Raw genomic sequence first — 17,676 nt, forward strand, 5'->3', positions numbered from 1 at the left:
TTGGTGTGCAAGTTAGTTTTTTATCAACTTGGCACAGACCTAGACATATCTAGGAAAAGAGTCTTGAGTAATGAATTGCCTCCATTAATTTGTCCTGTGGGCATGTCTATAGGGGCATTTGCTTAATTAATGATTTATGTGTGAAGATCCAACCCACTGTGGGTGCTGCCACTCTTGGGTGGGTGGTTCTGGGTTCTATAAAAAAGCAGGCTGAGCCATGGAGAGCAAAGCAGAGATCACCTTCCTCAATGAGCTCTGTTTGAGTTCTTACCTTAGTTCTTGTTCTGGCTTCCTATCATGATTGACTATAAGCTGTAAGGTGAAATAAACTCTTTCCTCTCCAAGTTGTTTTGGCCTTGTTGTTATTTTATCAATAGAAAGCAAACTGGAATGTTTGGTGACCTTGACAAGGATGGTATCAATGGAAAGACCTAAAAAAAAAAAAAACCAACAACAATGGAAACATTGACTAGACTGGATTGAGAAAGGAATAGTCGGGTAAATGCAGGCATTCCTTATGCTTTTGAGTAAAGTGAAAGGAAAAGAACTATAGCTGGAAAGAAATATATACACTCTTATGCAACTGTGATTTTCTTTGCATCAATAACAGAACTTTCAGCATATTGTGAGAGAGAACCAGATAAGAAGGCATGAATATTAAAAGAATAGAGTGATTATTGAGGCAAGGAGTTTGAGGATTGAAGGAAGGCAATAAAAAAAGCAGTAGGTGGAACACCTGGGATTAAAGAGAATGAATGATGCATTCTTTGAGAATGATTAGGTTAGAAAGTTTCAAGTACAAATAAATTTGTAGAATTCTGCAGAGAAAATTGATGTCATTTCTACAAGGCTTTATTTTTAAAATAAATAAAGCCATATTTTGTGTATTATAGGACAAAAATTTGGGGTAAAGTCACCCTTTCAAGTGGGTCAGTGAGACAAATGTATTGGTGACTAGTCATGTCTAATTGTTACTGCATTAATTAATGGTCAGTGGGATAAAAAAGAACCTTTGTTTTCACAATCACTGCCAAATAAATGACACATGTTGTGTTATTTGGGGAATGTAAAAATGGTTCTTGCTTCTTCAGAATACAGAAAGTTGAATTCATGCTACTACAAAAACTAGAAAACAATTAGGTTCATATTTTTTTACTTTACTCATACATCCTTTTGCTTATACTCTGTCCTTCATCACCCAATATAATCCTTTCTTGGTTCACTTTCTAAATTTTTGGACTTTACCCACATTTCCACGTATGTATGTATGTATGTGTGTACATGTGTATACAAATATACACACACATACACAGACACACTGATTTACATCATAGTCTAGGTCCCCATATGAAGCAGAACACAGGTTTTTATGAGTTTGTGTCCCCTGCTTGATCTTATACTTTCCATGTCCATCTTTTTCCCTCAGATGCCATGATTTCATTTCTTTTCACAAATGAGCTGTATTCCATTGTGTCTGTATACTACACATTTATTATCTGTTCATTTGGATAGAGGGGCAGTATTATGGATGTCCATGTCATTTCTGTGGAAGGCTATGAAGATGTTTGTATGCTTAGGAGTTGCATAGCTGGGTCATATGGTAGTTCTGTTTTTTTTTTTTTTTTAAGTGGGAGAAAAAGTTATTAGCTAAGAATGGTGGCAGAAATGGAGAAAGTTTGACACAAGTGATGAAGGGGTAAAGTTGATACTGGGAAGAGCCAGAGAAGTAAGTGGTCCAGAAAAGATTAAAAACAAAACATTGTGTCATTGTTAGGTGAGTAGGTAAGGTACTTAGACTATGTTACCATCACAGTATGGTAGCTTAGGCTGATTGACTTTCCTGCTGTCAGCTGGACAGTGACTAGAGCTCACTGTACATAGTTCATTTCTTTTTCCTTCTCTCTTTCTCCCTCTGTCCACCCTCCCCCATCTTACTGGAGATTAAACTCAAGTAAGTACCCTACCACAGAACTGTATCTCCTCTAGACAACCACCACCACACCACCTCCTCCTCCTCTTCTTTTCCTCTTTAATTTTGAGACAAGGAGCCGCTAAGTTGCCTAGGCTGTTCTTAAGTAGGTCTTGAATTTGTGATCCTTCTGCTTCACCTGGGATTACAGCCTGTCACCCTGTTTACATATACACAGTCTCAAAGTTGTATTTGTATTTGTGCTTTTTAGGTTGAGGAAAGTAAGTATGGACTGTATCACCATGGATATTTAGCATCATGAGCACTGTAAAAGACTAATACAGAATATAGCAGTGTTTTATGTATTGATCTAGCATTTCATTTCTATACTTAAAGATAATAGGGAGTTGGAAAAGCTTCATTAAATTACGCTGTAAGAATTGTGGACTGGGGATTAATTCAGTGGTATAGTACTTAGCTCATCTGTATAAGGTCCTGGATTCAATCGCTATCACTAGAATAAAAGTTGAAAGCAATCTGTTCTTTAGACTCACGTAGAATCTACTTGTGTTATTACCTTCTAGTTACGACAGCCTCCAGTTAAGCGCTTGAGACTTCGTGGTGATTGGTCAGATACTGGTCCCAGAGCAAGGCCAGAGAGTGAACGAGAACGAGATGGTAAATACATTATGGCAATTTTTTTGTGATATATAGTATTAAAGATTTATTTACCCTATCTGTGTGAGTGTTTTGCCTGCATGTGTACTGTGCCTTGTGCTGGTGGAGATCAGAAGAAGGCATAACATATTCTGATATGGGTTACAGATGGTTGCGAACCACCTTGTCGATGCTGGGAACTACCTGGGTCCTTTTCAAGAGCCTCAGTACTTTTAACATCTGAGTCATCTCTCAGGCTTCTCCTCATTTCCATTGTTTTCTATTGTAAATGATGCTGCAATGAAAAAAATTTTTTGAGACAGGGTTTTTCTGTGTAGTCCTGGCTGTCCTGGAACTCACTCTGTAGACCAGGCTGGCTTGAACTCAAAGAGATCTATCTGCTTCTGCCCCCAGAGTACATGTGCCCACTACTGCCCAGCTACAATGAAATCTTAATAAGTATATTTTTGTGAATTGCCCAAATATGTCATAGGATAAATTCCTAAGAGTGCAATGGCTGAGACACTAAATAAGTATGTTTTATCTTTATATACACATACATTCAAACACATATATGTATATGTACATATAAAAACAATTTATCTGAATATATCTTATCTAATGAATTTATAGCCAAAATCTTATTCTATTATTAAACCTTTTATAATCAAAGAGTATTCCTAAGTATAGTATTCTTGACTCTATTTTATAATAGTCTAAAATATAAAGTTACAGTGTGTAAAGGTGGCTTACATATCTGTAATTCCAGAACTTGGAAGGCTATGACAGAAGGATTATCATAAGTTCAAGCCAGGGCTACATAGTAAATTCCAGACCAGGCTGGACTACAGAGTGTAGAGATCCTGTCTTCAAAAAATAAACCATATCAAAGAATTATGTGATTGGATAATTATTACATTTTTTTATGTGACCTCATACTCTTTGTCTGTTTTGACTTTTGAGCCTGGGCCTTACTGTGTAGCCCTGACTGCCCTCACTACTGTGACAGCCTGACTGTGTATTCCAGACTGCACTCCAAGTCACAATAGTCTTCCTGCTTCAGCCTCCTGAGTGTTGGGCTTTCATACTTCCATTTTAAGATGCCCTTAAAATCCACAGCACTGTAAGAACATAAAATATTCTTAATATCTCCCATGGTGTAATAAAATAAAATGTCCTTAACGGAGAAAAGCAAACAAATGTTTATTTGAACAAAGAAAAGGAGTTAAGTTGAAAAGACAAAATACATTCTCTGACAGCTAGTTGCAAATACCTGTGGCCATATAACACCAAAAGGACCTGATCTCATTAAATACTGGGACTTACAGTAAATAATAAGAATTCTGCTTTAGGGAAATTGTGGTTAAAAACCCCAAGGTTATTTCATGTCTGTCTTTGATGATAATGTTTGTAGTGAGAAAGCTAGCCTTTCCTTCTGTTTATTCCACTTAGAATTCATGAGCCCTTTCTATTGGGTACTCTTATCACTATTAATAGACAGTGGTGGGGCAGGAGTGGGAAACATAGAGTTACCTAAGAACAGGCATAGATGAAGATGAGAATTCACATTCTTGGAGATGTTACTGTACACATACATGGGTAGTCACTCATATAATTATTATAAAAGGTGATGGGGACTGTAATGGCTTTTTAGACATTTATGTAAGTTACTTGGGTGATTTGATTTTTAATTTCTAGCATCTTAAAGGCTGTCAAATCTAGGTTTTTCTATCAAAGATCCTGACTTTTTGCCAAATTTACTAATAAACTTTATATTGTTATAGGAGAGCAAAGTCCCAACGTGTCACTGATGCAGAGAATGTCTGACATGTTATCAAGGTGGTTTGAAGAAGCAAGTGAAGTTGCACAAAGCAATAGAGGAAGGGGAAGACCTCGGCCCAGAGGTAATTTGCTCACTACTTAAAGTCGTTGGAAAGCTGGTAAAATCTATTTATGGAAGATAGTTTTGGTGGGTTTTTTGTTTGTTTGTTTGGTTGGTTGTTGGTGGTGATGGTTGTCTCTCTCTCTTCTTCCTTCCTTCCATCCATCCTTCCTTTCTTCTTTGTTTGGTTTTTTTAGATAGGATTTCTCTGTGTAACCCCAACTTTCCTGGAACTCACTCAGTAGCCCAATGCCTACTAGAAGATAGTTTTGGTTGCTATCATCTATCTAAACTGAACTGTGTTTTGTAACCAAAGTAGTCATAGGTCTCTTCTGATTCCACTAGACCCAATTGTAACTTATCTCAAAACAAAACAAGACTAGGATTTCCAATTTTAAGTCCCTTTCCAATGCACTTTAAAAATGGACATCTACAAAACCCTATGAGCACATGCATATAATTTTAAAATTTATTTTAAAAATGTGTATTTGGTGTGTGTACATATATGTGTGAGTGTGCATATGGAGGTCAGAAAACAAGTTGGGGGAGTCAGTTTTCAAACTCAGTCAGGATTGGCAGGAAGTATCCTTACCTGCTTAGCCATCATACTGGCCCATGATTGATTATTTTAGCAAGAATCTGTCATTGTTTCTTATCTCTGTTGATAGACTGTTTGCTCAAGTGAACCAAACCACTAGTGGCTATTACTGGTAGACTGAATGTCTTAGTTGGGGTTTCAACAAAAATCAAGTTGGAGGGGAAAGGTTTACCTGGCTTACACTTCCACATCACTCTTCATCACCAAAGAAAATCAGCACAGGAACTCACACAGGGCAGGAACCTGGAGGCAGGGGCTGATGCAGAGACCATGGAGGAGTGCTACTTATTGACTTGCTTCCCACAGCTTGCTCAGCCTGCTTTTTTATAGAACCTGGGACCACCAGCCCAGGGATTGAACCACCCACAATAATCTGGGCCCTTCCTCATCAGCCACTAATTAAGAAAATGCCTTACGGCTGGATCTTATGTAGGCATTTTTCAGTTGAAGTTGCCTTCTTTCAGGTAACTCTAGCTTGTGTTAAGTTGATGTAAGACTAACCAGCACATTGAAATTTCTTGTGTGTGTGTGTGTGTGTGTGTGTGTATATACATATATGATATATTTATTTATTATACACATATATTGTGTGTGTGTTTTCAGAACATGTTTCTGTAGAGGTTTGTTTTTGTGTTATTTTGCATTTAAAATTTGAGTTCAAGGCTGGAGAGATGGTTCAAGAACAATTAAGAGATGGTTTAGAGGGTGCCAGATTCCCTGTAACTGGAATTAAAGATGGTTATAAGATGTCATGTGGATGCTTGGACTTTAACCCATGTCCTCTGAAAGAGCAGCCAGTGCTCTTAACCACTGAGTTTAAGTCCCAGCAACCACATGGTGACTCCCAACCATCTATAATGAGATCTGGTGAACTCTTCTGGAATGTGTATGCATAATAAATGAAGACATTTTTGAGCGGGGGAGTGGGGAGCTTAGAGCATTTACTGCTTTTGGAGAAGACTTGAGTTCAATTCCCAGAACCTACATAACTGCTCACAACTGTCAACAACTCCAGTTCTGAGAATTCAATATCCGTTTCTGGCCTCTGCAGGCACATGCATGCTTGTGACCAAAACACTCATACATGTATGTATGTAAAATAATCAGATATTTTAAAAACTTGAGTTTGCATTAACATGTGTTTCTTTTTTTTTTTTGAAGGTGGAACAAATCAGCCAGATACTTCAACTCTTCCTACAGTTCCATCAAGTCCTAATTTGGAAGTGGGTGAAACTGCAATGGATGTAGATACCCCAGCTGAGCAACTTCTTCAGCCTTCTACATCCTCTACAGTGTCAGTTCAGGCTCAGGCAGCAGCATCTGCCACAGAAAGCCCTCCTTCTCCTTCTCTGCTGTCGTCTCCAGACAGTGAGCAAAGGCAGCCTGTTGAAGCCCCTGGACAGCACACCTATCATCAGTCTGGTGAGGATGTTATTCTTCAAGTGGGCTGTTCAAGTGCTGCTCTCTCATAATGAGCACCCACCTTTTAGTCTGTTGTGAAAGATGCTACATCACAGTAACTTCTTGCTGGAATAAATGGTCAGAATTATTTGTGGTATGTAAATAGTAACTTAAGCACAAACTTCGTGTGTCTAATTTGCTTTAATTTTTACAAATAGTGATTCTTTAATTTATATAAGATAGTTTTTTAAGTTAACTTGATGTTATTTTGACATAGTTTAATACACTGAAAGATTATTTTATAGACCATTATTGATGAAAATAATGTTCTAGATTTATTTGGTTCTATGTCTATATTAAAATGATAGTGAAATATATCTCATTATTATTATTCCTTTTGTATTTATATTTTAAATTTTTCCTCAAATTATGAAATACTTTGACTATGTTCAGTATAGTGAGCCTGTGATTGACCCTTCTCAACAGCACAGTGTGCTTTACCAGGAGAATTATTTCATTATTATATATATGAAAAAGAATTCTTTTACCAAATCTTTGCCTTTACTTGATGCTAGTAAAAAAAAAATACCAGTTCCTAAATTCTCTTGGTATATTTTTCTCTCAATATAGTAACTTCTTATTTTTTCCTCCCAAATGTGGAATATACTATTATTTATAGTAATTTCAATAAATATGTATATATAGATGTATATATACATCTATATAGTCTACTTGAAATTTTTACTATACTTGTCAATAGAGTAAAAACAATGTATTTGTTTATTATTTTTAAGTTCTTTTAAGGAAACATTTTACTTGATACAGAACAAAAATGTTAGCAAGGGATATAGTTAGGAATACAGCTACCACCTAAACTAAGACTTATGACTGTTTCTTAACAGCTTTGCCTCCAAGCTATCCTGGATGCCAGATCCAAAATAATATGTTTTAAATTAAGTTCTGTTTTATCACTGTATCTCATTTTTGGTAATTAATATTCACTTTCTATGGGAATTGAAGTCAGGGTCAGCCGCAGAACTGTTAACACTATATACAGTTTATCAAAACCTAAACTAAAGCTGAGCTAGAAAGTCAGCTCTTTCCCATTTCACAAGGCGTTTCAGCTTGAGAGAAAATAAAATATTTTGCATTGTTTGAGAAATAGGGCCAGAGGAGTGAGAAGTAAATCAAAACTTGTATAATTGGTAAAGATAATAAAAATTTTAAAAATATGTATTTTTATTTCATGTGTTTTGCCTGCACATAGGCATGCACACTATCTTTGTGCCTGAGGAGGCCAGAAGAGGAGGGCATCAGCGTCCATGGAACTGGAGTTAAATCAGTTGTGAGCCACAATGTAGGTGCTGGACGCTGAATCCAGGTCCTCTGTAACAGGATAATGCTCTTGACGACTGAGCCATCTCTGTAGCCTCAAGATAAGGATTTTTAAAGAAATAGTGTGGTTGCAAATATTCTGCAAGATTTTAAGCAATTATAATAATAACTTATAATTAAAAAGCAAAAGATTCTTTAGCCCAGTTTTAAGTTCTACTGAGTCTTAAATAATCCCAATTATTTTGTAAACACATTTGTGAGTAAATATTTGGGAACTTTAAAAAATGCTTTTCATAGCTATTTTATGTATTTTTATACCACAATGTAAACTGCTGAACCCCTTTTAGTTTTTAATATACTAAGCACTCGAGAATAGTTTTGTGATGACCAAATTATAATAACATTGGCCATAAACATTTCAAAGAAAGTAAGGAAATATTTTGAATTAGTAGATTGAGACTTTTCTTGACTTTTATAAGCTATGATTAGAGTATTTTCCTGTTTTCTAAATTGTAGCACTTCTGAGGAAAATGGTTTGGTGTGAGATGTAGATCATGCCTGTAACTGTTTCAATAGTAGCCCTTTCATTATCCTAGCGTCCAACATGTCTACAGCAAGGACTTCATGTTTTTGTTTTGTTATTTTCCTGGTCCACTTGTGCTTACTAAAGCCTATCCAAATCCAGATGGCTTCACAGACACTGCGGATTGTCCATTGTTAGACGGTAGTAGGTGGGAATGCCAATTTAGAGCTGTGATTTCTGTCAGTGCCTTGTGTATAGACTGTTTCTCTATACTCATCTTGCTGTGGATATCTTTTTATGTTAATGATTATGCCTTTCCTTCATATCACATGTCTCTTCTGTCATCTTTAATAGTTAACTGAGGGACAGTGAGAACAAAAACTAGCCCAAGTGCTTCGAGGTCCTTCTCATAATCTACATCTGAATCTCTAGTGATGACGATGAAAGTCATAGCACAAATCTAGTGAACACTTGCCAGAGCAGTCTCTTTCCACACCTTTGTTGTCCAGCTGTAAGTGTGTTTATTTTACCCTTTCCTGGCTCTTAACATTTTTATCTTTCTGGTTTACCTTCTCTACTCCATAAGCTGTGAACTTCTTCACAATGAAGAACAAAACACTCATTTTCTTGACCATTCCAGCTCTCTAACATTGTCTAGAAGAAACGTATCTTCTATTACACCTGACTGGAGCAGTTCAAACCATACCTTCCCAGATTCCCAGGGACTACACTCCTCTATACCTTCCCAGATTCCCAGGGACTACATTCCTGTCCCTGTGCCTTCCCAGATTCCCAGGGACTACACTCCTTCTCCATACCTTCCCAGATTCCCAGGGACTAGACTCCTGTCTCCGTGCCTTTGCAGATTCTCGGGAACTACATTCCTGTCCCTGTACCTTCCTAGATTCCCAGGGACTACTCCTGTCCTTGTGCCTTCCCAGATCCCCAAGGACTACACTCCTTCTCCATACCTTCCCAGATTCCCAGGGACTAGACTCCTGTCTCCGTGCCTTCGCAGATTCTCAGGAACTACATTCCTGTCCCTGTACCTTCCTAGATTCCCAGGGACTACTCCTGTCCTTGTGCCTTCCCAGATCCCAAAGGACTACACTCCTGTCTCCGTGCCTTCCCAGATTCCCAGGAGCTACACTCCTGTCCCTGTGCTTTCCCAGATTCCCAGGGACTACACTCCTGTCTTCGTGCCTTCCCAGATTCCCAGGAGTTACACACCTGTCCCTGTGCCTTCCCTCTTCTACGAGGTCCCTGAACCCTGAGGGAGGGATGATGGGAACATTCCATTTATGGCTGAGCATTCTGAAGTCCCTTCTCTCTTTCAGCATACTGTTTTGCTGTGGGTCTCTGTATTAGTTCCCGTCTGCTGCAGAAGGAAGCGTCCCTGATAGTGACTAAGCAAGGAACTGATCTATGAGTATAGCAGAATATCATTAGTACTCATTTTATTGATGCATTCCTTTAGTAGAACAGTAGTATTTGGTTTTCCCCTGGGTCTTTGGGCTATCTATTCTCAGGTTCTTGGTCATCCAAACAACATCTGATATGGGCTCCACCTCATGGAGTGGGGCTTAAGTCAAATCTGATTTTGGTTGGTCATTCCCACAAACTTTGTGCCACCATTGAATTAACATATTTTGAAGGCAGGACACCATTGTAGATCACAGAGTTTGTAGCTGGGTTAGTGTTTATGTTTTCTCCTTCAGTACCATACAAGGTGCCTTCCAGTGCCAAGAACACTAGCCACTAGGGGTGAAGGCTCTAAATAGGGTCCAACTTGACTTCTCTGTGTTCAATGAGTTGTGCAGGTGTTTTTTCAGCAATAGGACCTTGTCATCAGTTTGTGGAGAACAATCTGTGGTCTTTGCAATAGTCTGGATTGTTTCAGGATTTTGGTGAACAATTCAATTAGATGTAGCCCAATCCCAGTACTGGAAACTTCATTTGTTGACAAGAGGTGTCTAGTTGGGGCTCTGTCTCTTCTATTATTTGGCAAATTTGTTTAGATTGTCTTCGTATATGTATGAAGATGATAAATGTATATGTATATGTGGGGGGGTAGGTAGTTAGGTATATAGATAGATAGATAGATAGATAGATAGATAGATAGATGAAATACATATATAATATGTATCTATTTTAGGAAGCTTCTACTGTATTAGGTTTCCATACTACCACTCAAATGGCCCTTAATTTTAGCTGTCTCTCACTATAGTCTCTCCTTTCTCTCCATCTTCCTTCTCCATCCCTGCTTGATCCATTCCGGTCCCCTTAATCCATAGCTATGTATTCTATTTCCCCTTTCTGGTGAGGTCTGTCCATCTCCTCTAGTCCCTTACTTTATACCTAACCTCTGTGGTTCTGTTGATTGTCGCTTGCTTATCACTGACTTAACCTAATGTACACATATAACAGAATACATACCTAGTATTTGTTTTTCATGTCTGGATTACCTCACTCAAGAAGAACTGTTCCTTAACTCTTAATTAGTGGGTTGAAGACAATTCTTTATAAACAGAAGTCACAGTAATAAGAGATTAATGACTCAAGCATGCTTGATTCTCCAAACAACAACAAAAAAATTGCATAAGAGGCTGAAATGTAATTTGTTGTATTACTGAGAAGATTTGTATGTGCTTCCATTACTGAGAGCTAATTTTCCTCCATGTCCCTGGTCTGCTCAAGGACACCCATCTTGCACTTGCCTGCTTCTTTTCTTTTTTTTTAAAAATATTTTTATTTTATGTGCATTGGTGCTTTGCCAGCATGTGTGTCTGTGTGAGGTGTCCGATCTTGGATTACAGACAGTTGTTAGCTGCCATGTGGGTGCAGGAAATTGAACCTAGGGCCTCTGAAAGAGCAGTCAGTGCTCTTAACCACTGAGCATCTCTCCAGCCCTTGCTTATTTCTGTTCATGTATTATCTTTTCCTTCTCCTTAATTAAACATATTCTAGCAGCACAAACTTTCTCCCCAGTTAAAACACACACAAAGTTCCCTTTGACTTTTCTTCCTCACCATCATCTACCCCTCCCCCTGCTCCTAACATTCAGTACTTCTGCAGAGTATATATGCTTTCTCTTTCTGCTTCATTGCCCCCACTTGTTGAACCTGCTACAGTCTGGTTTTCCTCATAGTAGTCCATCATAGCAGTATCCTTTGCTGGCGTATATTAGAAACAGTGGCAGAGTGGCTTGCTCCATTCTTTGACTGTTTCTATCATTTGTGGACACACTTTTATCACTTTACCTACAGTACTTTGGTCCCTCAGTTGTGCCCGCCCTATCCCTGGATTCTTCCTCTTAATATTAAAATTCCCCAGGACTCAGTTCTTATCTTTCGTGAGGGGCCTTGAAGTTTCATCTTAAATGACATCCAAATTTCTGTTAGGAATTCTTGACTCTGACATCCATTGTTTGGTTGCCTTCTCCACTTGGATGGCTTTTAGTTCTTTCCAGAATGAATTGTTCTTTCTTTGTTGTTCTTCACTGTAGCAAATGGCAGCTTCTTTTCCTTCTGCCTAGGCTCAACCTATTTCATTCTGTCTAGACATTAGCAAACATGCTGCCTTTGTCTCTCATCTCGTGTATTTCCCCTGAGCATTCCCTCCTACTGGAACAGCTTTCTCGTGATAGCTGTGTAGCTTACTGCCTCGTGTCCATGAGGCTCTTGCTCAGTGAGCAGCTCAGAAGACGTTCCTAAGGACTGTTCACCAAATACCGGTCTCTCCGTATTCCCTATCTTCAAGGCCTTCCGTACTAGTTTACTACAGCAGTTATCCCGGGGGTGCATGCATGCACAGATCTCTGTGAATGTGTCTGTACAGTCACAGATGTCTATTTTCCCCTCAGAACGTAAACTCCATAGGGATAGGAATTATTTTGCTCAATGTTTTATTGTCTCTGAAACTTCATATATAATAGCTACCTCTTGACAGAATTTCGTGTAATTTTTCTTTTTGCCTGGATTATTTCCTTAGAAAAGATTAATAAAATATTGTGTAAATCATTTTGAATTAAAATAGAAAAGGTAAAAAGGAACATTTTAAGGCTATGACATACAACTTGCATTGTAAAAGATCTACTGAATTCTAAGAATTGTTTCCAAATACATAACTGTTTACTCCTTTTATTGAATTTTAATTTTCTGACTGAAATTAGTAAAGTAACTTAAATTTTTTGTTTAGATTATTTAAATTAAAATTTTATAGCTATCATTTCTGTTTTATCTTCTGTACAAAGAGAAAATGATAGAAACTTGAATGTTTGGTTTAGAATCTTACAGGTGAAGTCTGTAGTGCAGTGAGCAAGTACGTGCTTAGCCTGTGTTCAGTCCGTGGACCATAATATGGAGTGGACACCACAAGTAAAGCAAATGGTGTTGTTTATGGAGGACTTCGTTTTCATTAATATGGCTACTTGAATATTTGTAGAAATTATGTGTCTAATTCATTAAATTAAAGCAAAACATTTGGTTGTATGTGTATAGTATTGTTTCATAATTTAATGTCTTTTTTATCAGTAATTTGTTTTTATTATTTCTCTTTAAAACATGTCTTATTTAACCTTTTCCCTTTTTAAATGTATAATCAATTTTATACTATTTTTTGTCGTGTTACTCTCTTCTTTCTTTTCCTATCTGTGTCAGAATTTTTAAGGGGGCCTGAGATAGCTTTGCTCCGTAAGCGCCTGCAGCAGCTGAGGCTTAAGAAGGCTGAGCAGCAGAGGCAGCAAGAGCTAGCACAGGCCCAGCATCAGCCTTCCACTTCCACTTCCGATCAGTCTCCTCATGAGGGCTCTTCACGGGACCCTCGAGCTTCAGGTTATTGATGTCAAGTGTGCTTAAACAGCTTCCACAGTTGCTTTCTAATACTGCTATGTGTAGTTCAGTGTTTCCCCTCCCATTCAAATGGGAACCTAATGTGCTTGCAGCTTTTCCTTCCCTTCCTGGCATTATAATGGTGTTCAACATCTGCTATTTGAGGGGCAGATTGACAGAAGCATTTCCCAGAGGTGTGAATCTATAACAGTGCTTTATCTTACTGTAAATCTATTTGGAAAGGGAAGATATTTATTACTTGTAAAGCTGTTGAAGTACTTTCTAATAAATCTACTGAATTTCATACCTGCTTTGATATTTTTGTAGAAATTTCCTATATGCCAAAATGAACCTATGCTTATAGACTCTTGGCTCTTAGTTTTTTAAGTCTGTACTTAGCCAGTTATTTTAGACAGACCTAGGAATTATTTGACCATACTCGCATGCTCACTCGGTCATTCCCTTCTGTTATTATTTGATTTCTTTCAATATTTTCTTATCACTGCTATAATCAACTTCTGTATATAGAGCAGCAAAAGTACTTTATGATCTCAGTTTCCTGTTCTTGAGCTGTCAAATTCTGATATTATATAGTAATAGTCAGTGCTACTTATATTAGCACTCCAATTCTTTTAATTAACACTTCTTAAGAATAATGAAAGGTGCAGCATAAAAGTTTATCAAGATGAAAAATAGGTACACTATATCATACTGTGAAGGTATTATAGAAGGTGTTAAAATGTACATTAGGGAACAAAAATGTGCCTAAGTTCATTTATAATAACTTGGATATATTTTGCTTTGCCGCTCTAAGGAGTAATGAGTTTGGGTGTTAATTACACTGAAAACTCTGATTTAATTACTTGGAATTAATTTGTACTATTTATGGTACAGAATTAGTCAACCTATGTATTATAAATATCTGTTCCAGCAATGGTAACCATAGTGCATTTGTTAATAATAAATTTAAGCCTCTGTAATATACATGTGGTATTTGGAACAAATTTAGGGGGCTTGATTTGTTATTCCATGCTATGTTAATGGAAAGAAAGTCAGGCAAAAATGCCCAGATATTTTCCCCTGGGGGAGATCTTTTCTATACTTAAAACAAGAAAATTTAACAAGACTATTTGATCAGATTACAATAATGGTATACATTAATAAAACAATTTACTAACTATGAATTTATACTACATACAGTACTATATATAGCCTAGGATGTTTTAAAAGCAAAAACCAATAAAAAGGAAAATAAAATGCCTTGATATATATATATATATATATATATATATATGTCTTTTTAATTTGATTGATTGTGTGTGTGTGCCTGTGCACACACATGCAAGCATGCCACATGGAAGACAGATGAAATTTTGTAACAGTTCTCTTTCCACTGTGCAGATTCTGAGGACTAAACTCAGACTGTTAGGCTTGGAGGTAGTCATTTACTTTATCAGCTGGCTCATTTTGCCAGCCCCTTATGTATAGACAGAGATATTTTTTAAGATACCAAAATTTAGCAATAAATCAAATGGCAAAATGAACTTTAATATGAAGCAAAACTATATGAGGAAGAAAATACATGTGAGTTTTATAAAAGTAAGTTGAGGCTTATTTATCTTTTATATAAAGTTTCAAAAATTTGAAAATTGAAGCAGGTTTTTTTTAGTCAAAAACTTAAGAGTGGTGTCAGGTGTGATAGTGCATGCCTTTAACCCCAGCACTCAAGGGGCAGAGACAGGCAGATAGTTCAGAACCAGTCTGGCCTACATAGTAAGTTCCAGGCAAACCAGGGCTACACAGTGAGATCTTGCCTCAGAAACAAACAAACAATGTAAAGTGATTATATGGGTTTTGTGAAATAATAGGATGCTATCCTCTCATTCCGCATATCTTTCTAATTAACTTGTACTAAGTCTGGAAGCCAAGTTACTGCTGGTGGTAATCCTTAAGGAGCTCTGGCTTACCAACTGTGAAGTTGAGAAGCAATTTCTTCTCTTTCTTACTAACCAATTTTCTTGGCCCTCTAAGGCCCACATGGTCCAGTATTTGAATCCCTTAGTGCTATCACTCCGTGTACAGTGATCTCCTCACCTGAAAGGGAAGTATTTTATGAGTACTTATGTGTTTATCATAGCATTCATATAAGTAAGGCATCTTGTCAGTTGTTTTGCTTGGTTGTTTTGCCCTTGAGCAATGGTCTCCTGTGCCCAGGCAGGCCTCAGACTCTTTGCAGCTGAGGGTAAACATGAACTTCTAGTCCTCCTGTGTCTGTCTCTAAGATGCTGGGGTTACAAGAGTGTGCCACCACACCCAGTTCATATAGTTTTGGAGAAGGAACCCAGGGCTTTGTGCATGCACTCTACGAACTAAGCTATATCCCAACCCTTAATAAACTTCAATCTGTAGCATGCCTTGTGTTCATGGGCTAGTGCTACTTCTGCCTTACTCTGTTCTAGAAATGTTATTAGGAACTAAAAGCCTGTTGATAACTGTTCATAAAGTCTGTTTTCTTTGCCACTTAAAAAAGCATTGGTTGTGAGGAAAGATGAGTTGGCTTAAAGCAAAATTTTTTTCATTTAAAAATATATGTTACAAAAATATAGAAGGAAAATTATGAAATTTAGCAAAAAGATAATTTTTAATTAATTAACAATTATTAAAACCTTCTTTTGGAGCTAGAGAGATGGCTCAGTGGACTGGATTCATTTGCAGAGGACCCAGGTTCAATTCCACGCACACATATGGTATCTCAGTACTGTTTATAACTCCAGTTCCTGGGAATCTGACACCCTCTTACCTTTACAGACACCAGGCATGTATGTGGTACACATAAATACATGTAGACAAAAAAAACCACACACACAAAACAAAGATAAATAAAAAATTTTAAACCCTTATACTTAACTGTTAGATGAGTGTGTGTGTGTGTGTGTGTGTTGACAGTAATTGATCCATTTTCTTATAATAGATGTTACCACTATCAGGATAGAAAAGTGACAAAATTAGCTTTATTTTTTTCTCCTGGGGATAGTGCTTAAAAGCACTCAGAATGGTTGAGCATTTGACATGTGGTCATGAGCTTTGTTACCGTATGGCCTCCAGCAATGCTAGCTTATCCTGAACCCTGCTGATGGGGCCACATGTGATCTGTTCCAAGGTGAAGTTCAAGGTGTTTGTGCTGTGGTACCTAAAGCCCTTATGAAATTGTCTAAAACTAAAGACCCTGTAGTGGTTAACTGTGTGCTAATTGTGCCTATGATAGATCAAGTGTGCTTTCCTTATTGAGGAGCAGACAATCATTATGAAAATGTTAGAGTCAGAAAGTGAAGTAAACATGATATTTCTTTATTAAAGTCATAAAACCAAGGCTTGTTTTGTTTTGACAAAGGTATCAAAATTAGTATATTTGATTTTAGTTTGTTAGTTTCTTAAATATAAAAGGTATGTTTTTCATGATGTGTTTTGCCTATCAGTAAATTATAAGGGGCCAGCAGATGGCTCAGTGGGTAAAGGGGAGGGCCATGTCAGCCCGGTGACCTGAGTTTAATTCCTAGGTCACACTGTGGAAAGGAGAAGGCTGATTCCTAAAAGTTAACCTCTGACCTTCTGTGTGCTATGGTATGTGTGCCTGTACTTGCACACATACCATAGGTACAGGTACGATAACAATAAAGTACATTTAAATAAGTTATGATACTGCCAACAAATGGTACTTTCATTGTCTTTCCACTTATTTAAATTTCTTAGATATAAGGTGTTCAAAAAATACAAGACTTAGATTCAAGAAATTGTAAAAGTAGAAAGTTTCTGAATCATTTCATTGACTGGCAGATATTTTCTTCTCTTTTTAAAACATAGAAGTCAAGAGAATTCTGTGAAAGGCTGTGAAAAGTGAACCAACAATACCTAGTTTCTAAGTAAAAGTTTAGAACAAGTCACTTTGCAGAAATAATAATCTACAAGTTTCGTGAGATGGGAAGGACTCAGACTCATAATCACAGGGAATATTATATATTAGTCAATCTTTTCTTTCTTTCTCTCTCTCTCTCTCTCTCTCTCTCTCTCTCACTCTCTCTCTCTCCTCAAGGGCTGTGATTAAAGACATGCACCACCACACTGGTAATATTTATTTCATCATTTTGAAACACCAAATAATGTCAACTTCACTTTTAAATTGTTGTTTAAAATAAATCATATAAAAGAGTTAGAGCTTGGGACATAGCTTAGTGGTAGGACAATTGCTTAGTATGCATAAGGCCCTGGATTTGGTCCTGCAGTCCCACAACAAAGCTATGGTTGCTAGATGTTTAAGTCGTGGTTTTCTCTTTTACTGAAGGCAGAAAGGCTCAGCTGTAAATCTTTCATCCGAGTTTTATGTGGAAGTTCTGATTTAAAATGCAGATGGACTGGGAATCTAGCAGTGATTGAATTTGCAGTGTCACAGGAGGGAAAAAAAAACAATCATTCAGATGAAAAGGTAAAACTGTTTGAATTTAGCTTGCTCTTCATGCTAACCCATAGCTCCTCAGCTCTGAAATT

General features: G+C 37.3%; 1 protein-coding gene across 6 annotated transcripts in view; it reads left to right on the top strand.

Moving 5' to 3' along the window:
- The window catches only part of Dcaf6 (DDB1 and CUL4 associated factor 6), a 110,206-nt gene that overhangs the window by 47,493 nt on the left and 45,037 nt on the right, over nucleotides 1-17,676 (top strand). For 4 of the 6 annotated variants that reach the window (XM_041662399.1, XM_041662400.1, XM_041662402.1 and 1 more), the window contains exons 8-10: nucleotides 2,494-2,587; nucleotides 4,351-4,470; nucleotides 6,208-6,468. In XM_041662399.1, the coding sequence (XP_041518333.1) occupies nucleotides 2,494-2,587; nucleotides 4,351-4,470; nucleotides 6,208-6,468 (475 nt within the window). Of the gene's footprint in view, nucleotides 1-2,493; nucleotides 2,588-4,350; nucleotides 4,471-6,207; nucleotides 6,469-12,963; nucleotides 13,138-17,676 lie in introns of all 6 variants that reach the window. The other 2 variants (XM_041662397.1, XM_041662398.1) reach the window with 1 other exon arrangement.

This window comes from Microtus oregoni, unplaced genomic scaffold (assembly GCF_018167655.1).
Source record: "Microtus oregoni isolate MIOR12 unplaced genomic scaffold, Mior012 000013F_ref0000133, whole genome shotgun sequence".
NCBI lineage: Eukaryota > Metazoa > Chordata > Mammalia > Rodentia > Cricetidae > Microtus > Microtus oregoni.